This window comes from Python bivittatus, unplaced genomic scaffold (genome assembly GCF_059951505.1).
Source record: "Python bivittatus isolate LINGU-HERP-01145 unplaced genomic scaffold, Pbiv_v1 ctg000220_np1212, whole genome shotgun sequence".
Classification (NCBI taxonomy): Eukaryota; Metazoa; Chordata; class Lepidosauria; order Squamata; family Pythonidae; genus Python; species Python bivittatus.
This window is the reverse complement of record NW_028277048.1, coordinates 6,533,316-6,560,974: the sequence shown is the minus strand read 5'-3', so window position 1 is coordinate 6,560,974 and position 27,659 is coordinate 6,533,316. Positions and strand designations below refer to the sequence as shown.

The following is a 27,659-nucleotide window of genomic DNA, read 5'->3' as shown; positions in this document are numbered from 1 at the left end:
CACAGGTCGTGGCTTACATTGTTGCGGAAGGAGTGTGCCCGGATGGGATCTTCAGCTGCCAAAGAGATGCTGCTAAGAATGATGAAGACAAGGATGAGATTGGTGAAGATGTGATGGTGGATCAGCTTGTGGCACCCAACACGAAGGCTAGTGGAAGAAGGGAAGGCAATGAGCTAATAACATAAGGCAGGACTGATCTGAGTTTCAAATTCAAAAAATTAGGAGGTGATGCCCTGCTGCTAAAAGGAATCGTGACAGAACACACACGGAATTTGTTCAAGTAGGGGCAGAATATGCATGATAAGTTTGGAGAAGAGCCTGGAACCACAGAAGCAGTCCTGATAGACATCAGGGAAGGAGTACAGCAAAGCCACTGAAGGGGATATACATTAAAATAAGTTGACAGTATAGCAATTTCCTGAAATATCAAATGCCAGGGAATGTGAACCTAGATCAGAAGCAAAAAACTTGCTGCCTTTCCTTGCACTAACAGGGAAGCTGTTGGAGTAAACTGGGCTGTGCAGTAGGACCACCTGGGAAAGCAAAAAAGAAGGGGACTGTAGCTCATCAGCCCAGCCAGACGTGGAGCTAGTAAAGGTCTGGCTGACTTTTATCATGATAAAAACCAGTGGTCAGCAACTGGTTACTAGCAAAGCCATCCAGACCCTTCCTCCAACCTATCTGCTGTTCACTGCCCTTGATTTGCCTTTAACACAGTAACTGGGTTTTGACTAGAAAAAGATTATGTGCCCTTTTCTGGTTCTTCTAACTGACAACTTGCAGGCCTAATCCCACAGGCTCTGACACTAGAAGAGGGAAATCTGGACCTCACTGTACAATTCTTCCAGGCTGAAGTCACATTCCCATAGAGCCAGAAGACATTCCCCACATTTTCCCCTTTGTGTACTCACGGGTTTGTCTTGCTAAGGCAAAAAAAGGAGCTTCCATCAGGAATTGGTAACACTTTCTCCTTGGGAGTATCTTCCAGTTTGTCTAGATGGGACTCTGCCAAGCTCTGCTGATCTTCTTCCTCTTCCTCCCCTAAGGCAAAGGAAACTGCAGTTTTGGGTAATTGATTACATAATGATGGACATGTGCATGGTGCATTAGAGTAGCAACAGATAAGCCTCTGTCCCCAAAGAGATTATAGTTTAAAGTGCAACACAGGAAGAAGCAGTAATTAAAAGGATGGAAGTAGTCAGGTAGGGAGGGGGGGTAACAATGTTTGTTTGGTTCAGTTAGGCTAAACATCTGAACAAGAAAGAGTCCCAAGGAATTATGCAAAGAATTAATGAAAAATATGAGATCAGAATGGAGAGAAAGAGACTCATGTTAAAATTCTAGAAAGGCAGTCCCAGTCATAACAGGCAGCAAGGATGAAAGAGCAGAATCCTTGGAAGGAACAGAAGACCTTTTGATATGTCATGACTAACCGGTATGACTAATACTCAAGTTAGAACTAGCTTGAGACCATCTCCCAAAAATGGACCTCCAGTAGCTGTAGCCCTTGAGCTAAGTGGACAGCAGTCTCTATACAAGAATCTTAGCTTATTTATCTATATATTTTGTATAGTTGTATACTGCTGCTCCTGGCAATGCTGACGCTTCCAGAGGCCCTATTTTCCAAGACAGTCATTGGACTAATCAACTAAGTAAGAAGCAATGAAGACCAAGATTCCAGTTGCCTCTTTAGGGCTTTATGCTTATCATAAAGTAGAGGGAAAGAGCCAAGCCAGAAGGCAAGTTATCTGCTTCAGCTATCCAAGGTTCTGCAACCACAACTGTGGCTTGATTTTATTCTCCTGCCCTCTCTTGCCATGTAGTCTCCTACCTGGAATACACAGAACAGTTGAAACTAACGAAGCCTGAAACGTAAAAGCTGGAGGGATATATCAAGAGAGGATGGTGGAGAGTTGTGGCAAGACTATGGAGGTATGAGAAGTTTGCGCTCAGTCAGAAATGGATGGAAAGCCAGTTTGACATAACCTCTCTATGTTCCTAGTCTGGCATCATAAGGTATCCACCCGAAAGTGTAATCACTGCTTGAATGACATGATTTTCTCCTGGAATGGCCAACAGACAATGAAACAACAAAAGTTCTCAGCAACAAAAACTTCAACTGTTCATATTTATTAGGGACAGCTTTTATCTTCCAGATTTTATCTGTCCTAAATAAGATTACTTTTACTTTGCCTCCAAAGGGGCTTTTCAAAACATAGTTAATGGGCACACACACATCCAGAGCATCCACACTTCATGTTTTAGTTTCCTCTGCCAGATTTCTAGTAGCAAAATTCCACATTTAGAAAGGAAAGATGCATCTTTATTCTTGGTTAGTATACATGCAGATAAAAAGCACAGACAAGAGCACTAAAGCATCAGGCTGTCAGGTAGTGACCCTTAGTGGAAGAAAAGAGGTGCTACAGGAAGCATTCTTCATCTGTGAAGTTTTGAAAAGGACATGAATATGTTATAATTGTGACATCTGAAACAATTACATGGTTCAAGGTTGGAGTAATTATGGCTATCTGCCCCTGCCTCCTAACTTCCATGTCTCTCCAAATCCTTATTATTCTAGGATGCTATTGGTATGTATAACACTTTGCCAAGTAACAGCAAAAAAGAAGGTCCATGAATTTGCAATCCATAATCAACTTACATCATTCCTCTTCCTTTAGTTTGGAATTAGTGGCTTTTCATTTGTAAGGATTAAATAGCCAAGAGAAACTGAAAGATAATGGATGCCAATGTCTGTTTGATAGTCGTTTTACGTGGAAAAGAACACACAAGAGAAGGAACAGAATTAGTAGTCTGGCCAGTTGTAAGTCTTATACTCAGTTTAATCCTGGCTAAAGATTTTTTCAAGTTCCCTCTGTGGAAAACCTAAATAGCTCTTTGCTTCAGTAAAGTAGGAACCTGCAGTCCTAGGATCCCACGCAGCCCTTGAAGAAATTTGATGTGGCCAAAGTCTAATTTCAAAAGCCCTTTGCAAAAGGTCACTTCAGGTCTTTGTCAAGAGCTATCTGTCCTTTCCCTGAATTCTTCTGCTTGGGAGACAGGGAATAAGATTTCAGAAAGAAAGAAGAGAGAACGAGAATGCATATCTCTGGGGGCTACAGTTGTGGCCCTTTCCACTTCTTGCTGCAACCTGCCTGCCACGTGGCTCCCAACAGACTATCAATAAGACAATGCAATCCTTACCCCCCAAAATCCCCACCCTTGTACTAGGGGTCACAATCTTTATGACTCTCATAGTACTAGCGTTCCTTCCTCACCTGCTTCTTCACTGCCTTCCTCTACAGCGCCCTCCTCCTCTTCCTCATCACATTCTACCTGTAAAGAAAGAAATCAGGGAGCTCCAATGTGGAGATGTATTTCAATGAAGGCAAGACCCATCCCCAAAGTTTCCCAACTATTCCCTGTTGTGTTCAAGGCAGGGCATGAGAACAACCTGGGCAGAGAACAGTGTGCATTATATTTTTGTTACCAAATGTGGAAGGACACAAACAATGAAAAATGAGCATGCTTTTCTCCTGCAAAGTCTTCCCCTTGCTGCCAGATATACTAAGGTTAGCCATATTTCTTATTCACATATGTGCTTTGCTTGCATCTAAAGCAGGAGACGAGGATATACATTCTAGATGAAATGGGACATTTGGGTAAGGAAAGGCTGAAAAAAGAGGCTGAAGCAACAGAATGTAGTGAGATAAAGGCAGGGAAGGGCTTAGTTCTCAACTTCAAGTTCTTATTGTGAAAATTAGTTGTTTTCCAACGTACTGTATCTGGATAGCATCATATCAGAGAAGACTGAGTGTGCCCTATTGTGCAATAAAAAAGGTTGGGTGGATTTTTGTTTAAAGGTAGAAATGTTGCCAAAAATAAGGCTGATTATGGATTGCAGAAGGCACACAGAAAGTTATCCAAGCTAATGCTAAAGCTGAAAATGGAATCACCACACTAGTTTTATAGGCTAACCATTCAGAAAAGGCAAAATCGACCTGTTTGATCAGGAATAAGACAACAAGTACTTTTTATAAAAGACTGGAAACTTCTTATGGACTTTTTGCTGAAAATGAAAAAAAAATGAATTGGTGATTTATGGATGTGATATTCAATCAAAGGAGTGAATATGGGAAGAGAACTGTGTTGCAATTTTAAAGAGGGAAGAGATATAATGCACTTGTTTGTAACTGCTGTAAAGATCGGAAGTTGCTTCTTTATGTACTTTTTTTTTTTTTACCTGAACTGTCTTTTCCATTTTTTTCTTTTATCTCTTTTTCTTTCTTATTTCATTCTATATAATTTCATGTTTAACTTTTACTTATGTGGAAATCTTTAATAAAAATTATATATAAAAAAAGAAATGGTGTAATAAGATGGTTACTGTGTTGTTTGGATTAAAAATGAGCTGTGAATTCTCCCTGTGTTTGCATTTAACAACAACAAAAAAATTCTTATGTGCTATTTGTTGGAAGTAAGGGTATATAATTATGGAATTCCCTCCACTTGGAAACTAGCAAAATCTGAGAAGGCACCTGTTGCAATGCTTCTGTTTCCAACTAGATGCACTCAAGTACCCTTACCTAACATTGGTGTCATCAAAATGTGTTGGACTCTTGTCTCTCATAATTTCTAGCCTGCCTGGAGTCCAACACTTCTGGAGGGAATCAGATTGGGAAGGGAGATTAAATTGTTAAACATATATACATACCTGTTGATATCTAAAGCTATTCAGGGAACTTGGTTATATTACAGAATAATAGGATCAGAACTGAAGCTTGTGCATTCAGTGTGTTTGGACCTCACCTTCACATTTTTCTTCTTTCTCTCTTTGCTTTGCTCCCCCTCTGCTGGTATCTCTCTGAATTACAACAAGAAAGGTAGTGGTGGGGGGAGAGAACAGAAAGGAAAGGAAGACATTAGACTTTATCTTGCATTTGCTATCATATATTAGGGAATCATATTCTTCTAATCATTCTTCAATACCCATTTAATTAAACACTTTTTGTATTTATTGCTTTCTTAAGTTGGAATATATCCCAAACTCCTACTTAAATAAATGAATCCTTCCACTGCAGGATACATGATGGCTTATAACCATCAAAACTGCAATTAAACAAACAATTTTTACAAAGTTACAAATCAAACAGCTGCTATCTTCCCCATCCTGCCAGTCCATAATGCATTAAATCCTACCCTTGCTTAGGCTATGCTCACTTCTCTCTGTGTTCCTCTTTCTTGGAAGAATTGATATTGTCTCCATCAGCAAGATTGTCCACTGCAATAGCCAAGAAGACATTGAGTAAGATATCTGAGGTGGGAAGTTTAGAGAAAATAATCTGATGTAAGAGGAAACAATCCTAATCCAATCTGAAAAAACTTGAAGAATAGGTTTGCAACCCAACTAAAGACCTTTTAATGGGTTAATCATCTGAGTTTTAGTTGATTGATTGGTTAATAATTTGCATGTATTTTAATATATGTGGAAAAGCAATAATCTTGAAGCACAAAGCAGACTTACTTCTTTTTAGATAAAGGGGGCATTCCTTAGAAGAGGTACAGGTAGTCCCCAATTTAAAAACTTGAGTTCTGTTCCCAAGGTCTGTCCTTAAGTCAAATTTGTAAGTAAGCTGGAACAGTATTATTGTACAGAGTAAGTAGCATTGTGTAATTAACTCAAACCATTATGTATTTAACTCGAATCATTGTGTATTTAACTTGAATGTTGCTACAATAGGCTCTGTTCTTAACTATGGGTCGTCCATAAACCAGGCGTTCTTAACCCGGGGACTACCTGTATCTCTTCCTGTGCACGTGGGAGAAGGGGCGAGGCCTCTTTTGAGATTATCTACAGATGTGTGAGTATTTACTGTATATCTGTGCTGCTAGGTTAATCTGGACATCTTTTTTGGAGAATCAAAAGGCTATCAACTGCTTTGCAATGACAGCATTGCCATTCATTCATTCATTCATTCATTCATTCATTCATTCATTCATTCATTCATTCATTTTATTCCTAATCTATCCCACAGATTAGGTTCTGTGGGTAAATTACAAAGTTATTATAGTCATACAGACTTGCAGCCAGGGAAAAGTCAGCATGATTGCTCATTTTAGGGACTGGAAAGACTGAATGAGCGATTCATTCATAATGCCAGTAGACTGCCATTCCCAGGAGCAAGCAGAAGACATTAGGTGAAAAAGACTAAGGTATCATAACAAGGCTCAGATAATTCATCAGGGATATATTCAAATGATATTAATTAAAGAGTTCAAATCTATATTTAAGAATCAATTTCTGGAATCCAAGAAAAAAATGGAAGAAAATGTTGACAGTCCAACATCTGTGCCATCAGTCTTATCCTTCTACAGTCACCAGAGATCCCAAGGCATGGTTGTCTGCTATTATTCTGACAACAGACAGCCTACGTAGTTTAGCATTCTATGTCATATGGTAGCCAAATAGGTGCATTTGAGAAACTCACAAGCATAACCAGTTCTCTTCTAATCTTGACTCATAACATCTAGTATTTAAGGTGTGTTGATTTATTGTAGAGATAGTAAACATCAAGACTAGTAGCCTAATTTCCATAAAGTTGTCCAATCCCCCTTTAAAACTATCTAAATTGGTGACAATCACCAACCCAAGCATATGTTTAACATAAAGCTGAGGAAAACTGGACTATGACAGTGAATAATTTAGAAGGTAATCTCTAATCTCTAACTGCAAAGGTGGACAATTTCTTTTTCTCTAGGTTACATTTCTTGAGGGGTAATTTTTGAATGCTGCATACCAATGGTAGACAAGACTGTAGTCAGTAGTGCATAGGAAACCTATTCTCTCTTTCCGACAATTCTCTATTTTTCTCCCACCAACCTTTTTGTTCTCTTTCTCTCTGAAGTAGAGGACTGCCAAATTAAAGATGGATTGCTCTTCTAAAGAACTAAATTGATTGCTAACAGAAGACTTTTGCATTTAAGCCACAAGCTCATAAAGTTGAGCCTAGGATTGTATGTAACCATCCTCTGTCATAGTGGAACTAAACATAGTCTCTTAAAAAGTATCAGCTGATCAACGTTTTGCATCTGCTTCCCAAAGAGAATTAAATGAAGGGAGGGCGAGACTAACATAGCAACTAGTTTAAAAATTAATTAGCACTAGAGCAACCTCTCATAATTCTTCTGGTCTTAATGTGCAATAATCTTCACTGACAAAAGCAGAGTCAAAGGATACAGTTGCCACAAATAAAAAGAATGATGAAATAAATGCAGACTAGCATGCCAGGAAAATAGGGGCCGCCGTAGGCCATGATCCCATCATACATCACTGAGTTCCAGTCTTCCCCTGTCAGTATCTGTATTTCACAGTTGGGCAGGGAAAACATCAACAGCAGATCAGATAATTCTATAACCCCTCCCCAAGAATTTCTCACAGCCTTGTAGTGAACAAAGCCTAGTCTTGCTCCAGCGAGGAGGGATTTTGGAGTCTTGGTTCTTATACAGCTTTTTGGTATAAAATCACAATTTAAAAATGATTGTGATTGGCAGGAGGTGATTCCAAACTATTTCAGCCACATACCCTCCTACCTCACTTGGATCATTAGCAACTGTTTGTGAGTTGTCCTGTGCATTATCATTTGAATGGATGGGTATATACAACAAACCTATATTTTATTCTCATACCCAGTAAAACAATCTTGTTTTAAGCATAACCAGCTTTGCTTTCCCCATAATATTTAAATCCATTAGGAAGTCAGGACAAATCATTGCTTTTTGCAGCAAAATAGTGTTTTTCATATTTAATGTTGCCAAGAGCAAGAGGAAACAAGAGCTGCAATTTTTTAATAGTTTTATGCATCTCAGGTTCAAACTAGAGATGACAAAGGCAGAGCCAGCTTGGGTGAGTATATAGAAGAGACAGAACTGAAAGCTTTATGTAAGCAGAGATAATGGAGCTGCCCACACACATTTTGTTCTTAAACGTTTATGTCCCAAGTGATTTTTTTCCCCTCCTGCTGGGATTTAATTTCAGTTCTGGAGTACATCAAGGAAAAAAACAGCTGGATTATAGTAGCTTTAAAGAGAACTACATGGATTTACTTAGGTGTAAGCAAGTCAGAAATGTATATCCATTAAAATTCTAGCGTGCAATGTTGATTTCTTACTTTTGTATTCCTGAGGTCTATTACAGTATTTCAATAATCCATGCAGCGTTGTTTCTGTGACTATTTCCTTAAGCCTTTTTCAAGAGCTAAGCTTCAACCATTATGGAAATTCAAAGCTGCTCCTAAAATGATCCACAAGTCTAGGGAACTACTTGCCAGAGAGCCATTGCCATTTCCCAAATCTTGAGTTAACACTCATTCCTGAATAGCTTTCAAAATAGTATTTTCTCAGCCTAAAAGTTAGCGACAAGGATGGCTAACAGCCGTGTACCTGAGATTTATTTCTTGAAAGCCATTCACAACATTTCTAATTATGTGAATTATGTACATCTCACATACTTTTGCATTAAGAACCAGGGACCAAAGAAAGTGTTTCCACAAATACAGGAGGTACATGCGTCTAAAGAGTAATGGTTGACATTTCAGCCTCTATAGCCAGATTAAGGGATGTCAACTCCCAATAGCACCAGGTAGCATGGCCAATAGCAAGAGAATGTGGGAGTTGTAGTTGAAAGCATCTTAGAACACCACCTAGAAATGGTGGCACTGGCTCTTAATCATCTCCCTAAAGGTTCTGGTCCACTAGCACAATGTACATCCTTTTACCTGGAAGACAGTGAGCAAGGCCTGGGGGAAAGTGTCAAAGGTGCTGCGTTTGGTCTGAGTCTCATCAAAGTTAAATTTGCCACCAAAGAGCTGCATGCCTAGCAAGGAGAAGATGATAATGAAGAGGAACAGCAGTAGAAGCAAGGAGGCAATGGACTTCATGGAGTTCAGCAAGGAAGCCACAAGGTTGCTCAGTGAGGCCCAATGCCTGGAAGACAAGTCATGGAGAGGTAAGCAAGCTAAGTAGGATGGGGCACTTTAGATGTCAAGAGTGAACTCAGCATTATAGAGTAGCCTTTCAAGACCATGCTGGTAGGGAATTCACAGAAACAAAACAGGTCTGGCACCGTAAGCTGCCTGGATACCAGATCACTGTAGTCATGGGGAAAGCTTGGCTATCCATGTGTTGCTGAATTATCAACATCTCTCACTGCTTCTCCATAGTAGCTCTGCTAGCTAGAGTTACAGTACGGCAGCTGTCAAAGAACCATTGACCACCTAGGTCTTTCAATAGTTTTGATTTTTTTCTTAGGGCATTACTGAATATTAGTTAAGTCTTAGGCAAAAGGGCAAGCTATTTTCTACATAATTATTTCCTATTCCTGGTTTAAATTATCTACCTTTTGAGCATCTTTTTTTAATCTTGCCATCTTTTTCTATATGGAAGAGTGACTGAGGCTATAATCTACTCATTTTCTTGAAAGTAAGTCTCTTAATTAAGGGGCTTAATTCAACATAGTTTGTGCATAAGCTTGCATGATACAGACATAAAAAAATATTTTGTAAACATGGGAAATACTTGACACTGATGGTTCAAAGTCCCTTTAAAAACACACTATGACTCCAAGTTCCACCCCCTCTAGAAAGCCAGACAATCCCATATAGTCAGCTGCTTTTAACTATACAGGAACTGGAGAAAGAGGAGAAGTAGTAGTAATAGTAAATACCAAGTCCGATCATCTCCTTCTATGGGAATTTTAATATGTATCATAAGCAGATGATATTAAGCTGAGCAACCTTGACTTTTGCTAAGTCTGAGTGAATGCCTTATCCCTGGCTAATGGCAACCCTCACCTGGTCATTTTGAAGATCCGTAGGAGGCGGACACAGCGGAACACGGAGATTCCAAGGGATTGCATGACCTCAAACTCTACCAAGACAGTCTCCAAAATCCCACCACATACCACAAAACAGTCAAAACGATTGAAGAAGCTGACAAAATAGGCTTGGAGGCCTAGGCTGTACATCTTCAGCAGCATCTCCAGGGTGAATAGTGACAATAATACTTTGTTAGCATAAGCTGCAGGAACAAAAGATATAGGGCAGAAGTTCTCAAATTGTGCTGTGGATCATTCCAGTCTGTGGAAAAGTTGCAGAACAATTAAAGACTTCTGCTTTAATAAAGGCAATTAAGGTATTTTGATCAAGACTGAGTTACTGAAGAGGCTAACACTGGCCTATGGCTATGATAATCATAATACAGTAGTAGTACTACTTTTACCATTTTAAGGAGCCCTCCTCAGCCATCTGGCTAAGAGTCTGAAGAGTTCATACCATACATAGCACTGATTTTGATGAGAATTCTAGCACCAAAAATAAAACAGTTTGAAAAGACAAGTTATATTTGTGCTTCAAATGGCACCCCTGGCAAGTCTGCAGAAACAAAATTACAGAGTTACTGGTATATGACACAACAGAGTAAATTCTTTGGGGCTGGACTGGTCAAATCATTGTTCCTACTGAATAACATTTCATCTAAAGTCTTACTGGATACAGTACCATAGTGCTTGTTCCCAGCTCTGTGTAACATAAAAGTCATAAAATTACAGGTAGTCCTTGCTTAATGACTATTTGTTCAGACACCATTCGAAGTTAGGATGGTTCTGAACAAATGGTACTTACGCTCAGTCCTCAAAGTTATGGCCATTGGAGCACCCCTGCGGTCATGTGATCAAAATTCAGGTGGTTGGCAGCCCACCCACATTTACGACTGCAGGGTGCACTTCGACAACCCCCACCTGCTTATCACCCCCATCTCTGCCCTTTTGGCCCCCTGCACTCCGCCGCCTCCAGCTGACCCTCACCGTCTTCTTGCTCCTGCTGTTGATAAAGCATGCCCAGCCTGGCCCTTCATGAGGCAGCTGCTGGCTGCACAAGGCCTTCTTCTTGAGGTCACATGCAGCAGTTTCCTTGCAATACCTCAGGAAGAAGGCCTCATGTGGCCAGTAGCTGCCTCACGAAGAGCCAGACCAGGCATGCCTCATCAGCAGTGGGAGCAAGAAGACAGTCAAGATCAGCTAGGGGCGGCAGAATGCAGGGTGGTGAGGGCAGCTGCAGCTGGGTGTTTGTACTGCGGTGGTGGGCTGGGCTGACTGGGTCTTCGTGCCACAGTGCTGGGCTTGGGGCGGCTGTGGCTTTGTACCAGACCACGGCGGCCATTTGCATGCCCTCCCCCCGCCGGCAGCAGCCACCCCAGCCCAGGACTCCTCGCAACTTCCTCCTGGCTTCCCCATTGATTTTGCTTGTTGGAAGCTGGCAGGAAGTTGCAAGGAGGTCCTCACTTAATGACCCGCAATTCTCACTTAATGATGGCAATGGGAACTGCTGGGATTGCCTTCACTAAGTGATGCAGTCACGTGACATCATGCCTTAAGACTGCACCACTTAGCGATGGAAATTCCGGCCCCAATTACCATAGTTAACCAAGAACTACCTATATTTGATTAGGGTAGAGAAAAAGAGCATATGAAGGACATCTTTACAACCTTCTCTATGATCTTGACAGTTGGGAATAACACATGTCTACAGGACAATTTGGGGCAGACTGGAATTAAATCGATTGCCCTTATTGCATTTTTGTCAAGCCTACAAGGAAAAATGATCAACACAGTGGAATGGCCAACTGGTAATTTATCAAGTAGGTTGGCATGGCAGCTTCAGCAGGAAGGGGCAAATTAATACATAGCCTTCCTCAATTTGGGGCCCAACGAACAGCGGAATCATACTTGCTGGAAATTCAGGGGAGTCCAGTGCAGATGCATTAAACAACAGAAGACAAGTGATAATAATGCTTAGAGTCTGTATTACATAATATAAGAGTTTCAAAATGAGTCACATGGGAAGTTTTGTTCTTAACACCCCAGTCTGAGGCAGCAAGCAATTCTCCACAAATAGGTGAGTTCTTTGGCTCAACAAAAGAAAGCAAAAGTGTCAGCTAGGCTTTTCAGATATACTGAATACAAACAGAAAAAAATGCATTTCACATACTAGTTATATACAAAAGGAGTGGAATGGAAAATAAAAGAAGTGGAAAATAAAAACAGAATGCCTGACTTGATAGCAGGGCTTCTGTCTTATGCACTGTTTCACTGCCTCCCTGCCCTCTGCCACAAGACATGGAACAATTTATAATGTGACAATATAATGTCATATAGTAGAAGAGGAGGAGAATACATGAGATTGCCATTTTTAGAGGTCAACCTACTTCAGTCATAAGACAAATTGGCAGCCTGCAGTTAACTCTGGGTCTGGATAGGGAAACCGGCTTCAACTCAACCCTGCCAAGACGAAGTGGCTCTGAGTTTTTGGCCTCCCAGGCCCAGGTGATAGTCCATCTTTGACTTTGGACGGGATGGTGCTCCCCTGGACTGAGCTTGTGCACAATTTGGGGGTCCTCCTAGACTCACAGCTCCTGCCCAAGGAGCAGCTGGCAGCCAAGGCTAGGGGGGGTCTTTGCACAGATTTGACTTGTGTGCCAATTGAGCCCTTTCTTGGACCAGAAGGCCTTGCTCCTGGTCACTCATGCCTTGGTCACTTCCCGTTTGGATTACTGCAACGTGCTCTACGTGGGGCTGCCCTTGAAGACCACCCAGAAGTTACAACTGGTCCAGAATGCTGCAGTGCACACAGTGATGGGTGCCCTTAGGTCCACCACGTTACACCCCTGTTGCACAAGCTGCACTGGCTCCCAGTTTCCTTTTGGGTGCAATTCAAGGTGCTGCTTATTACCTTTAAAGCCCTATATGGCACAAGACCAGGTTATCTGTTGGACCGCCTTGCCCTAAGCTCATCTACCCTTCCTACCAGATCAGCACGTTCCTAGTCCCCTCCTTTAAATGTTGCCATCTTATGGGACCTAGAAAGCGTACCTTTTCATTGGCAGCCCCTGCCCTATGAAACACCCTTACTCCTGAAGTTCGGCAGGCCCCTACCTTTTAACCTTCTGAAAAGCACTTAAGACCTGGCTTTTCCCCCAAGCGTTAGGATAGGGTAAGATTGATGAGATGAACTTCTTGTAGGCTGCGTGTGGAAGTTTAGCTATGGTGCCAGGCTTTCTTTTGCTTTGCTTTGGCTTTGGTTTTAATACTTGTGGTTTTAATATTTTTTTATTGCACATAGATCTTGTTTTATCTTTTGGTTGTGAGCCACCCAAAGTTTGGTACAAGATGGACCACTATATAAATGTTTTAAATAAATAAATAAACAAACAAACTCTATAAACTAATACAAGAGTTTTGTTTGAGAGGGGATGATGGAAATTTGCCTTTTAAATCTGTAGTTGGGGATAAAATATGTGTAACCTGTTACAAGGATTCTTACAAGCTAGCCAATGAAGCCTCAAACTTAATTCAAAACAGCCACTTCCTGCTTCTCAGCCCTATCTTGAAGAACTCCTCTCCCATGTGCCTGTCCAAGGCAGCCCCAACGCCTAGACGAGCCTCGCTTGCTTGAGGTTGTCTCTATTTACTGTGTCTCACAGCCCCACCTTGGATTTGGGTCAGCCAGCTAGGCTGCTTGTAATGTTCAGAAGCAATGGTGAGGGTATTCAGAAACACGAGGAGCAGGACCATCCAGTAGAAGGAGACAGATTTGACAGCCAAGCGACATCTCTTCCGGAAAAGTCGGTTGATGCGCTGTACTTGGCGGCTGGGACAGAAAAGGAAGAACAGAAATTGCCGAACAGCCCAGGGGCCAGGGCAAGAATGGAAAGACAGGCTGTTGTTATACTCACCAGAATTTGGTCTTGGAGAGCTTCCCTCTGTGAAAAATAGAAATTTAGTAAAAAGAAAAATCAAACAAAATCCTCCGCTAATGCTGAAAGACCCAATGAGAAGCTACAAATCTATCTGGGATGCCGTGGAAGTGTTTCAAAATGAAATTCCACAAATCATCATTAATACATCCTAGAACATATTTTCTAAATACAGAATAAACAACCATTTTTAAAAATTGGCTCTCATCCCATGGGGTGGCAATCCATGGCCATGTGCAGCTCCCTGTTTGTGACCCCTGAAATTTGCTAGCAGAATGGCTGATTTTTAGCTGCACACTTTAGATGGCAAAGTAAGGATGGCAACAGGAGCCCAAGATCTCTGTATGGTAAAACCCTTCAATTTCCCTCCCACTTCCCTCCCAACCCAAAGGGCCACCCCAAAAAGGCTGAACATTTTTGGCCCTACTCCTTTCAGTGACATCAAAGCATGAGTGAAAGGCCTTCTATAGGCTGCCAGCTGTCCAGCGGGATGAGCTGCTGCCTTGTCTCCCCTCCCGGTTTAAAGAGATTACTGATCCTTGATCTATATATACAAAAATGCAGTTTGACATAGAGATTCTAATGCCACGAACAGAGTCTTCAATCTTTCCCATTGCCATACATTCAGGCTACTTTTCTAGAGGTGAAGATGCTATTTAAAAAACAAGAACGGACAAAACAAACCTCTGACCTCTAACACCTCTAAGATAACAACCTCAGACAGGGTTTTTTCAGAAGTAGGCTTCAGGAGGGAGGCCATATATTCAGCACGTCCATTTGCTCAACTGATTTGCTTAACTCGCCTATTAGTACCAAGAGGGAAGGGTTCAGTCTACAGTAAGAAGTGCTCTACTGAGGCAAGATATAATCAGAGACATGAGATGTGAGCTTAGGAGAAAATAGCTTCTCAGGAGGATTTGCTCAGGGCAGGCAAGTTCACTAAAAATAGTAAAAACTAAAATGAATCAGTTACCAGACACATATTCAAACAATCCTGTCATTAAAGAATCATCTTCTAAATGTGGGTTGCTCGTCTTATTCTGGACTAGAGTGGAATCTAGATACTTGGTCCTCTCTTCATCATAAAATTTAGAGCATCTCTGAAGGACTTAGGTGGACTTGGTCTGACAATAGAAGACTGAAAACAGATTAGGGCGTTTGCTTTCTCAGTCCATCACTCTGAGATCCTTTCAACAGGAAATGCCAGGAACTAATCCCGAAAACTCTTACCCCAGCAGAGAATGTACTCAAACAGTGGGAGGGGAAGAACAGGAGGCAAGCGTTTGGATTCCCCATTAGTCTCCTAGAGGAGTTAGCTTGGTCTGTGGAACACTAATAATTAGCATTGTCCTGTGGTTCCCAGGACAAACTCCTCTCTGTGGCCAGGCAAACTCACAAACACACATCATAGCAGTTGTTCTGAAGGTGCTCTTCATCTCCAACATTCTCCGTATTGACTGAGGTAGTTTCACTGGCAGGAAGACTGGCTGGGGAAAGAAAAGCAAGTGAGATTCTTTGGAACAACCCCCAGTTCTTCCTGCAGTATTTTTGCTCACTGTCTAAGACAGCTGCTCAGCATTAAAACCATAGGATTGACTCTTCCTCAGACCATCAGTTTGAAACCTTCATGATATGGAGAAGAGAGGGAGGTAGCAAATACATTGTGCAGCCCTAGCACTGTGGCACTAGACCTCTTTTGTTAAATATATTTAACACCAGAGAAAAGAAATGCTTTAAAGAGAATTTAGAACACTTGTCCCCATGCTGTATACAAACTATGACCTCCTATCAACAGGTTTTGCATATTTTTTAAAAATTACAAAACATGCTTACTGAAGGCAGCATAAATGAACAATCAGTTTAAATTCTCTTTCAAATTGCATTAAATTTTCCAAATAATTAGGATGAATACAGGTATAATATATTTATATGCTTAATACTGCATTCTTTGAATGTTGGGCATAATTCAGTTTCATCAGCTTTTACAATGTTATTACTGCAATGGAAGTACAGTACATACATGCTGATTTTAATTATTTAAAGAATTATGTGTATATTTATCCTTTTATCTGTCCCTCTATTACCTTTTTGAATTAAAAAAAATCTAATTGGAAACTTTATAAATAATAGATCAAAACTACTGTGACGATTGGATGAACCAGAGTTTCTAAGAAGAGACCCTGCAGACTGAACCAGGGACTGTAATATAGGAAACATGAGGCCTCCTATTATCATGGATTCTATTTGGTCAGCAGACCTGGAAACTGGCCGAGAGTATCCTATTACTGCCATATATGAGTAGGGAGAGGAAAAACACATAGCGGCAATGGAAACCAATAGGACAATTCACTTGGGAGCGAAAAGTCCTTGGATAAGGAATTGCCATATGGGCATACAGTAAGAAAAATCCAATAATCAACTAAAAACTGAGAAATAAAAATAGAACTCCTCAGCATAACTACCAAATAGGTTTGTGAAATCAATAGAATGGAGCATAGATGAGGAATGAAGTGGAAACCTAGTACCTATAGCTCTCTCTGCTTAGCCCTTAAAGAAAAGTATGCATGGACACAAAGAGTAAGAAAACATTGAAATTACTGTGGCTGTCGGTGGAATGACTGCTATATCTGAACCATTTCTTCCTCCTCTTCTTCTCCATCAAGTCTGCCACAGTAACGTCTTCCACAAAGGAGGCACAGATGGAAGAAAGATTGGAAAAACATGAAGGGAGGGATAAATAGGAAAGAAAATTATTTAGGAACAAAATGGATGGAAATGGATGGAGAACAATAAACAATGAGAGCCGTAAGACCAAGATGACAGAAAAAAGGAAATGTGGTAAACCCTCCTTACAAATGCCTTGTCCATTTCCTTCCAAGCTGCTAGAACTAGAGAGCCTGGAATTTAAAGACTAGAAGTACCTGTCACTACCCAAAGTCTCTTCCCATTTGGGTAGCAAGAGCTAGAGGTCTTCAAACAGAGGATGGATGATCATCTGTCAGAAAAGCTTTACTGGATCTTGAACTAAGCTGGGGTTTGACTAGATGACATTTAAAATCCCTTTACTCTATGATTCCATTTGATTTGTGTCAATTCCATCCATACTGATGAGCATGATATAAAATGGGAGGTGCGTGTTGCTTAAGTGTGCCATTTTTTAAATGCTATTACCTATTTAATCAATTTTTGAATTTGTACTAAAACAGATTCTATTACTTAAAGAAATTTCTTGTGTATTTAAAAGTAATTTAAAGAAATGGATGCACTTAAAGGGTATTAACCCTGCAACACATATGGGGGTAAAAGAAAATCCTGATGTACTAAAATAGAAAGGCCCAGTAATGCTCTGGAACTTATTTCATTGTAAACTTTTTTGTAGATATATGTATTTATTTATCATATGGCACATTCACATCACAATTCAGTAGAATAAAAACGCAAGAGATAAAATACAAAATATGAAATTTAAAATATAAAATTATAAGCATATGTCTAGATTACAAATATAATTTTTTACTTCATTTGTCACAGCCAAGAAATCAACAGAATCTCCATTATAGGCTCTGTTTTGGCACTCTGTCACTATATGTTGGATAGTTTGTTTTTCAGCCCCACAATCACAATTCAATGATCTTATTTTGCCCCACTTATAAAGAGCATCTGCACATCTACCATGGCCCATGCAAATTCTGTTCAATGTTGTCCATATTGCACAGGGCTGGTCAAATCCAGATGGTTTCTCTGAGATGTAGAGCAAGCTTCGACATTGTGGGGGGCAATTTTCTAGTCAGTACTGTTTCCACCTGTTGTAGATGTTAAAGTCATCTTCTACAAGTGATTTAGCAATTGAAATGGCTGGGTGTCTAGATCTCAGCCTATTTCGCTCCAGGCAGATTGAGTCACTCAATATTGGTAGCTGGGGATTATATTTTGTAAATATTCTCTCTCTCTCTCTCTCTCTCTCTCTCTCTCTCTCTCTCTCTCTCTCTATATATATATATATATAAAAAAAGATGAGAGAGGCCTGTAATTTTCATCATAGGTATACCTCAACTATGAGAGACAAAATGAGAAAAAAAATCCAGAAAATCACATTGTCTGATTTTTAAAGAATTTATTTGCAAATCATGGTGGAAAATAAGTATTTGGTCAATATCAAAAATTCATCTCAATACTTTGTTATATATCCTTTGTTGGCAATGACAGAGGTCAAACATTTTCTGTAAGTCTTCACAAGGTTTTCACACACTGTTGCTGGTATTTTGGCCCATTCCTCCATGCAGATCTCCTCTAGAGCAGTGATGTTTTGGGGCTGTCGCTGAGCAACACGGACTTTCAACTCCCTCCAAAGGTTTTCCATGGGGTTGAGATCTGGAGACTGGCTAGGCCACTCCAGGACCTTGAAATGCTTCTTACGAAGCCACTCCTTCGTTGCCCGGGCAGTGTGTTTGGGATCATTGTCATGCTGAAAGACCCAGCCACGTTTCATCTTCAATGCCCTTGCTGATGGAAGGAGGTGTTCACTCAAAATCTCACGATACATGGCCCCATTCATTCTTTCCTTTACACAGATCAGTCGTCCTGGTCCCTTTGCAGAAAAACAGCCCCAAAGCATGATGTTTCCACCCCCATGCTTCACAGTAGGTATGGTGTTCTTTGGATGCAACTCAGCATTCTCTCTCCTCCAAACACGACGAGTTGAGTTTAGACCAAAACGTTCTACTTTGGTTTCATCTGACCATATGACATTCTCCCAATCCTCTTCTGGATCATCCAAATGCTCTCTAGCAAACTTCAGACGGGCCCAGACGTGTACTGGCTTAAGCAGGGGGACATGTCTGGCACTGCAGGATTTGAGTCCCTGGCAGCGTAGTGTGTTACTGATGGTAGCCTTTGTTACTTTGGTCCCAGCTCTCTGCAGGTCATTCACTAGGTCCCCCCATGTGGTTCTGGGATTTTTGCTCACCGTTCTTATGATCATTTTGACCCCACAGGGTGAGATCTTGCATGGAGCCCCAGATCAAGGGAGATTATCAGTGGTCTTGTATGTCTTCCATTTTCTAATTATTGCTCCCACAGTTGATTTCTTCACACCAAGCTGCTTGCCTATTGCAGATTCAGTCTTCCCAGCCTGGTGCAGGTCTACAATTTTGTTTCTGGTGTCCTTCGACAGCTCTTTGGTCTTGGCCATAGTGGAGTTTGGAGTGTGACTGTTTGAGGTTGTGGACAGATGTCTTTTATACTGATAACAAGGTCAAACGGGTGCCATTACTACAGGTAACGAGTGGAGGACAGAGGAGCCTCTTAAAGAAGTAGTTACAGGTCTGTGAGAGCCAGACATCTTGCTTGTTTGTAGGTGACCAAATACTTATTTTCCACCATGATTTGCAAATAAATTCATTAAAAATCAGACAATGTGATTTTCTGGATTTTTTTTCTCATTTTGTCTCTCATAGTTGAGGTATACCTATGATGAAAATTACAGGCCTCTCTCATCTTTTTAAGTGGGAGAACTTGCACAATTGGTGGCTGACTAAATACTTTTTTGCCCCACTGTATATATATATATATTATATATATATATATATAGACATACATATATAGACATACATAGATGTAGGTAAAACTGTTTTAGCACAGTTTAAAAAACAATTAAAAGAAACAATACATTGGCGCCAATCAAAAAGGTAATTATGAATTTGTTTCCAAGTACAGAGACATGGAATTATGTTGTTGCAAAGGTTGAAATCACTCTCCTTAAAAAGACACAGGACATAGCACTGAAAAGATCTATCCTTGAGGCAATTGTACCGTTGTCTGTTCTTTGTTAAGAAAAATATTTCCATACAGATAAAAAATGTTTTCAAAATGCTCTGTCAAAGGTGAATGAGGAACATGTAGCCATTTTTCTGTGTTGTGGGAGCACTAAAGGACTCCTGCATTTGCCTTCATTTTTGGAAGGAATCTGGACAAAAGGAAGAACCAAGATTCCTGAAACTTGTTCCACCTAAATTGGGGAGAACTGATGGGCTGAATAGAGAAGGTAGCCTTCATTTCTTTTCACTGCTCTCAACGCTTGCTCAATGACCCCAAAGTAGCTAAGATAGCTCCAGTGAATTAAGTAGCACCAGGAGATGGATTCTTGGAATTCAATGCCATTTTCTCAGGCTACAAATTATAGCTACAGAAAGGTAAAGCTGCCACTAATTGGCTAGTTCAGGGCACTACCAAAGGGAAGAGCACAACCACAGCATCTCTTACTGCACCAAAAGACCATGAGGGTCTGAGAGAAAGAAATGACGGATGCAATGTGGAGAAATGGAAACAGCAAAGCTATCAGCCTATCCTGCTCCATTCTCCACGAACATTATTCCTGCCACTAAGCTGACGTGCTTCATTCACAATGACCTTGCTGTACGCCATTTACATTCACACAGTTGATGTGGCACAAAAACACTCAAAATAAATAAGTAAATGAAAATCTCAGCTGTGTGTCCTAACACATTCACACTGGAGTCCCCTGCCCTCCTCATCCCAACCAGGATTCCTTTTCAAGCTGGCAGTTCAGTTGGTTTTTCCACTAATCTTGCATTGCTGTGGCTTGGATTGATTCCTCTCTAATCCCCTCATCCAGAGCTGTTACAGATGGCAACATCCAGGCTGCTAACTAAACCATCTCTAGAACAACAAAGTACACTCCCTGGCAAAACAGGGGAGGGAGCTTGGAAGGGATGGTCCTGAGAGGTCTTACAGGTATGGTTTTCATTTGCCTCACCTTTTTCCTCATCAGGCTCTATGTCTTCTGCTTGCATGATCCAATCCAGATAGCCCTTCAGATCTTCCTCCATCTGCTGCTTCTCTCGTAGCTTTTGGAAGTCTCCCCGGGCTTTTGCCTTCTCTCGTTCCTTAGAGAATTCCCTGTGGGATGGAAGAGGACAAATTAACTGCAACTGTTTGGACACCTGCTGAAAATTCCTACAAAGGCAAAGGCCTCCTCGCCTTTGATCCAGTGAGCTGTTACATGTAGAATATTAACTTCAGATCTTATTTTCTGAACCTCTTTTGCTAATTCAGATGTCCTAGCCATAGTCTAAATATTTTCCCTGACCTCTTCCTTCATGTGTCTCATCCTTAATTAGATTATGAGAACATGGACATTACTTGTTACTTATTTTTTGTACTGTTTTTCCTTTTTATTCTAGATCCTTCTTTAGTTTTTTAATGAAAAAGAAGGCTGTTCTAAAAACCCAAAAGTAAACAGAACATTCCAGTTTCCATGGCTGAGAATATATATATTTGAAAATGTGTAAGCCATATTTGCCGAAATCTCAAAAAGCAGATTATTCACAGATGACTTCCTGTAATTTAAGACAGAGTTCCAGACATTGCTTACTGCAGTTCTTTGCCCTTGATTCATATTTAACAAAAGTAGGATAAATTAGGTAAACCAGGCACAAATGTGAAAAAAACTGGTTTGTATAATTTATGCAGGACCTGAAAACTTTAGTTTATATGCTTTCCCCCCCACCAACATAGACAAATATATTCTTTTATTAATGGGAGGTTGCCTAATGCTGTAGATCTTTTTCCAGGATAGGAACTGAAGAACAGTCACATGTCCCATATGTTCCAAATCTGACTTACCCACTTAACACACCCAAAACCAAATTGAGCACAAAGAAGGAGCCAAAGATGACCAGGCTAACAAAATAAAGCCAAGGTAGTTCATGACCCACCGCATCTTGCATCTGGAATAATCAAAGGAAAAATACTTAAGGAATCATACATCAAGGCTGACGGAACCGATACCTTCAGGGAGGGATCAACAGAGCAGCTTTCTGTTCCTAGGCCAAACAGGATATTAGCTTACCCAGTAGAGAACGTCAGTCCAACCTTCCATGGTAATACATTGGAAGACAGTAAGCATGGCAAAAAAGAAGTTGTCAAAACTGGTGATGCCACCATTGGGCCCGTCCCACTTGCCACGACATTCACTGTTGTTCACTGTGCATTCCCGACCATGTCCAGAAAAAGCACAAGGTGACGGGTCTTCCTCAGCCTCCAGATCTGCGACAGGTAGGAGATGAACCACAGTGATAAGAGGAACAGGATAATCTAACAGAGAATTATTTATTGCTGAGATGAATCAACTTCCCAACTATGTTCAAATCTCTTATAAATCTCCCCCCATACTTTTAGCTCTAGACCACCCAAAGTAGTCATATTAATAACGTTCACTTAGAATTTCTGTAATTTCTTTAAATCCAACATAAAAACATATTAGCATACCACTTTTTAAATCTAGACATGTGATTAGGACATATGGCCTATCTTGAAAAGCTCTTTCAACCAAAGAAGAAAATTATTGCAAACAGGTATGAAAAAATGTGTTAGAGAGATCTTTCATAATCTTCAAAATGATTACCTTCATACCAAAACTTGCATTTCACAAAAGTTAGTCAAATACTGTAATCCTGCTCTGCAAGGACAAAGCAGAATTGTTCCCTCCAGTTATCTCATATTTGAGTAGGACTAACTTTTAACTGTCTTATTTTTGGGAGTGGAGGAGTTGCCTTGCCTAGGGCAAGATATGGACAGTAAAAATACAGATTACTGCTAGATGGAAGCAAGGATATACTGAAAACCACTTCTTTGCCCTCATTTTATGTGATCTGGATTTTTAAAGTACAGATCTGACAGGCTTATACTACCCTTGGTGAATTATACCTGAATCAATGATGAAGCAGGTCTTATGCATGCGACCGATGAAGAGCTCCAAACCAATAATGGCATAGATGATGATGACGAAAAGAACAAGTAGTGCTATGTGCAGAAGGGGCACCATGGCCTTCATGATAGAATTCAAGACAATGTGCAGGCCTGTGAGAGAGAAGTGTTCAGGACACAACATCAGGTTTTCAGAACTTGAGAACTTTTTTCAGCATGAAGGGTACAACCTCAATTGGCCCACCTCAGGAGTACAGTCCTGAGCAGAGGGATATCTCTTTCCCCCAGTACAATATAAATTTGTAGAGAACATGGAAGTTAATCACTTCTAGATGACCTAATTAAGCTTCATATATATCATAGTCAAGGTAGCTCATTAGAAGTTAGCATCCAGTGATCCAGAGAATGCAAACATAATAGTGTGCTATACATCGCACTTAGTAGGATGCAGTGTGGAGTCAGAATGGCAACGTAATGGCGTCATGTGGCCCTGCATAGCAAGGACACAGCTTGCTTCAAGAACAGCAATAATCAAGTGGAGACCACTTCGGATTGTGCAATGCACCAGCATATAAACTTATATACAGTCCTATATGTGTCTAATTCTGTGTGGTTCAGTACCTCTGATGCAGTACAGAAGAATTAATATGAGCTGTAGCATGATCTTAAATTGTATTCTAGAACAATGACAAATGGATTGAAAAACATGATAGTGGCAAATAATATGGAATCTCTCTCTCTCGCTCTCCATCAAGCACTTTATACATTATCTCAGTGCTTAATAAGATATGCTGGTAACAAAAAAGTATAGTACAGCCATTGTGCAACCAGCAGCAATAAAGTAGTTATATATAATTAATTCCATAATGTGCAGCCATATAAGAGATAGTCAGCGTGTCAGCAGAGTTTGGCATCACAACATGTAAGGGCATAGTAAGGGACATTATTTTCTATTCAGCCTTTTCCTCATAGACAAATATCTGAGAAGCATGTGTACAGGAGAGGCTTACTAGGGACGCCAGAGACCAAGCGCAGAGGTCGCAGCACACGGAAGGCTCGCAGGGCTTTGACATCAAAGCCGCCTGGCTTCCCACTCATGTGATGGGCATCCCCAGGCTTGTGGGAGACTTGTTCCAGAATGACGCTGAAGAGGCTGTGGGAGAAACAAAGGATGAGATAAGGGAGGGAAGGGCTGATTTCAGAATGATTGACCAACTTTGCTTTCACTAGCATTTTGAAATCAATAGGAGCCTATGCAAAAGATATTCACTTAGTATTCCTTTTGCTTGGACATTTGTTCTGAAAATTGGAACTGGCGATTATAGCCCTTCCTCAAAAAAGACCTCTTCTAACTATCCAAACTTTCTGCATTTCAGAATATAACCTAGAGCAGTCTTCTTCCTCAACCTAGGTACTCTCAAGATCTATGAACTTCAACTCCCAGAATCCTCACCAATGGCCTTGTTCACTAAGGAGTTTTGGGAGCTGAAGTCCACACTTTGGAGACAGCTTAAGTAAGGGAAAACTGGGTTAGAGTAGGTGTTGGTGTATTTCTGTCAGCATCAAATCATTTCAAATGATTCTACTATCATTAAATAGCTGAGTGCTAGAAATGTTTGACAAGCTACTGTAAATCTTCCAGATCTACCTTCTCCCACCCTTTAAAAATGTTCTGTAAACCAAATGCCAAAACGACTGTCCTAAATGCCCTTCTTTATATTAGTTTGGTTTCTCTAGCTCCCAACCATTTGATTCTCCTGGTCTATGCATATGTTTTAAAAAATTTAATATGACTCAACAGACAATCTCAACAGCCTACCTCTCTGCTTCAGAGTCTACTTGTTAAATGAAATGTCTGAACGACAAATATATACATGTGCTACCTCAGTTTCAAGAGGCAAGGAATATAGTGTATATGTAGTGTGTAGTTTCATGCACATACATGCACAACATTTCAGTTTTCAAGTAACACATGATGGGGACACCAGCCTTTTAAATTAAAGCCACTATCCTACTTAAATTAAAGCCACTCTGTTTCCGCTCTCATCAGAAGCAAAATTCAGACAGCTCCCTTTTCTTCTATGAAATGCTGGAAGGAATGTTTTACTCTGAAAACACAGGAGGAGGAAGAATTCCGATAGCTGCATTTTGCCCATTATTGTATTCTGATAACAAACAAACCTTTCTGTGCAACTCTTCAAGTCACAAGAATTTTCTGAGGACATGAATTTACTTTTTCTTTTACGTTATCTGTGCTTGCACTGCCTATTTCTTTCCACTTAAGCTAAAGCTAACTTTTTGCAATGTATTCATATCTCCTTCTTCCTTTTTTTATTGACAGATGGTTCACTTGTAAATTATATTTAAGAATCAGACAACTGAGAGTTGAACCCATGTACTGAGCTACAATAAATAATTAAAAAAAAAAACTTACCCCACCACAACAATGACAAAATCAAGGAGATTCCAGCCATTGCGAATATAGGCGCTAGGATGCATGACCAGACCATAGGCAAGGATCTTGAGAAAAGTCTCCACTGTGAAGATGATGAGAAAAACATACTCCACTTGTTCCTGTAAAATTGGGAGGGAGAGGGCAGGAGCACCACGTTATACCTGCATTCTGTATTTTGAAACCACATGTGTTGACAAATAGTCCAAAATCAGATCAGTCCCTAAGAAATCCATTTATAAGATCCAAATTGCAGAATCCAGGAAACCCACACTAAAAAGAAGGACTGGAAATTCTGGTCAAGGAAAAATGGCAAGGATTTCTCTGAATCCAGTTCAACACCACCATGAGCATTTTACAGAGCTTGCTAAGAAAGAAGAGTGGCACATAGACCCAAATGACAGAGGGGCAGAATGCTGGACATCTCTCTGTCACACACGAGCACACCCTGCAAATATTGCCCAGATCGCAGCATCCAAAATTAGGGACGATTCTTTCCATGTTCTTTTTCAATCCCGCTTCTCTCCAAATACTGGAAAAAGACTGTAGTCTGAGCACAGCCTTCTGTACCAACTAATGCTCACTTTCACTTATTAGCAACTGAATGGTTAAAACCTGAACTCTGCCTGACACTATAATTTATGAAATTCTCCTTTCCCCAAAGGGCAAATGTTACATCAATTGCACAACTTTCCATGCTTAAGTCACACACACACACACGCACACAAAACTGACTGAGAAATTAGGTCATGTGGAGTCCTTGGGGTTCTCTGAGCTTGGTTGTTTCCTTGCAGACATTTCGTTACCCATCTAGGTAACATCTTCAGTGCTAGATGAGAGTGGGGTTTGCTCTCTGTTTATATACAGTAGTTTACCCTGTCAGTGTTGGTGGGGGAGTTTTTTTTCCTTGGTAGTTCCTAGATTAGGCTGTTTACTGCTTGTCTAAATTGGTAATTCCTTGATTAGCGTATTGTTTACTGCTTGATTGTTTGTCTGGTGTTAATCCCTGCTTATCTGGGTGTTAATTGCTGGTGAGGAGGTGTTCTGATCTTTTTGTTTCCTTTTTATTGTGTATTTTGAATAGTGTGTAAATGTTGTTTATCTCTATGTGCCTGTTGATGGCTGACTTGTCTGAATACCAGGCTTCCAGGAATTCCTTCCCGTTTTCTAGATTGACCTTACTGGTGTTTCTGAATTTTGTCCCAGAGAGAAGAGCAGTCAGGAATTGGCCTACCTCCAGTTTCCTTTAATGGATTATTTTGGATTTATTCCAAGGAAGCTGAGCTCCATCTCTAGTCTTGACCCCAGCTGCATTTGGGAGCTTTTGGTCAGTTAGTGACCAGAGCCAAGGTGGTATGTGCAGTGGGGAGCGGAGCTGCCCTGAGTCACATGGTAGATTAATGCCTATTAGGAGATAATAGTTTTAATTAGCATTAAGGTGTTGCCTTGGACAGAAATTAAGAGGTAAAGGTGGAACCATTAAGAAAGAAGAAGGGTTGGGAATAAGGAGGCTGTTTATGCAGGATTTCTGGTTTCTTTGGGAGGAAAGTAGAATAATGCAGCAGCATTAGAACCAGGAAGCAGAAGTCAAATCCAAGCTTCCTAAATTCACCAGAAGCTGCCTTATGGTGTGAGTCTATTGGTCCCTCTAATACAGTACTGTCTGCTTTGACTAGCAGGAATTTTTCAGGGTCCTCAGACCTTCCAGAGGCATTTCTCAATTCTACACTCCTAAATCCTTTTATCAGGAACTCAGCTTCTCAGTCTGACATGCAAAGGCTGTGTTCTTTCACTAAATTAGGTTCACACTCTCTTCCCACTGCTCATACACTTACTTTCTTTCCACTCATAGCCTGAGGAAAGGCACTCACCAAGTTGTGGTTGGAGATATTGGAATCATCCTCTGGAAAGGGAATATAGACTCCTAAGGCCACACAATTGGCAAAGATTGTCATAAGGATGAGGATGTCAAAAGGTCTGGGAAACATTCATGTTAAGGTATCAAACAGGAATTTCTTCTCCCACCCTTCTCTCCCTTTTCCTAATTTGCAAATTTAGGATACTTCCACTCTACTATGCTGATAGCAGCCCTGCGAATGGGATTGTTCAGGTGTAGACAGAAGAGGGCTCGTGGTGAGCGGTGTACCACATTGATGCCCTGGGCCTTATGCTTGTTGTGCTGCAGACGCTTCTTCTGAGCATTGTTGCCAGTAGAGCCCAAAGTATCTGAATCCCCACTGGTAAGTGTCCATGCGAGGGCCTGGCCTGTTGCTTCCACAAAAGCCTCGGCTGCTGAACGTGGTGGTGCCTCCGGAGAGCCCAATGCTGCAAAGGGGGAATGTGGCAATAAAAGACAGAAGGAATTAAGTAGGACTCTATCATCTTTTTTTAGGGTTTTATTTTTGTGTGTGTGAGAGTAAAGGGACAAAGAACATAATTTCTTCTTTTAAAAAAATTCTGAAAAAAGTACAGCAGTTAACATAAAATACAACACAGCATACTTCAGGTTGGAAGACTAGTCCAAACTGGAGGCCTCTATGAGGTCAAGCTGTTTATAAGTTTCTCTTGCATTTCTGTCCCAGTGTATATCCCCTATTGATTTTACTATCAAACCCATAAACTTCTGTTATTTCAGTACTGTTCCAATCTTAAACTGTGTCCCAAACGCCTTACTTTA

The 27,659-nt window shown here is 40.6% G+C and overlaps 1 protein-coding gene across 1 annotated transcript in view; it reads right to left on the bottom strand.

Annotated features, from left to right (window-relative positions):
- The window catches only part of CACNA1F (calcium voltage-gated channel subunit alpha1 F), a 63,102-nt gene that overhangs the window by 29,868 nt on the left and 5,575 nt on the right, over nucleotides 1-27,659 (bottom strand). The window contains exons 3-22 of the mRNA XM_088138473.1: nucleotides 27,046-27,307; nucleotides 26,854-26,959; nucleotides 24,965-25,104; nucleotides 23,541-23,683; nucleotides 22,531-22,683; nucleotides 21,674-21,870; nucleotides 21,448-21,551; nucleotides 20,579-20,721; nucleotides 16,402-16,482; nucleotides 15,200-15,290; nucleotides 13,783-13,809; nucleotides 13,537-13,697; nucleotides 9,846-10,071; nucleotides 8,772-8,979; nucleotides 7,235-7,355; nucleotides 5,218-5,311; nucleotides 4,807-4,861; nucleotides 3,276-3,333; nucleotides 912-1,041; nucleotides 18-147 (exon numbers count right to left, since the gene is read on the bottom strand). Of these exons, the coding sequence (XP_087994599.1) occupies nucleotides 18-147; nucleotides 912-1,041; nucleotides 3,276-3,333; nucleotides 4,807-4,861; nucleotides 5,218-5,311; nucleotides 7,235-7,355; nucleotides 8,772-8,979; nucleotides 9,846-10,071; nucleotides 13,537-13,697; nucleotides 13,783-13,809; nucleotides 15,200-15,290; nucleotides 16,402-16,482; nucleotides 20,579-20,721; nucleotides 21,448-21,551; nucleotides 21,674-21,870; nucleotides 22,531-22,683; nucleotides 23,541-23,683; nucleotides 24,965-25,104; nucleotides 26,854-26,959; nucleotides 27,046-27,307 (2,630 nt within the window). The remainder of the gene's footprint in view (nucleotides 1-17; nucleotides 148-911; nucleotides 1,042-3,275; nucleotides 3,334-4,806; nucleotides 4,862-5,217; nucleotides 5,312-7,234; nucleotides 7,356-8,771; nucleotides 8,980-9,845; nucleotides 10,072-13,536; nucleotides 13,698-13,782; nucleotides 13,810-15,199; nucleotides 15,291-16,401; nucleotides 16,483-20,578; nucleotides 20,722-21,447; nucleotides 21,552-21,673; nucleotides 21,871-22,530; nucleotides 22,684-23,540; nucleotides 23,684-24,964; nucleotides 25,105-26,853; nucleotides 26,960-27,045; nucleotides 27,308-27,659) is intronic.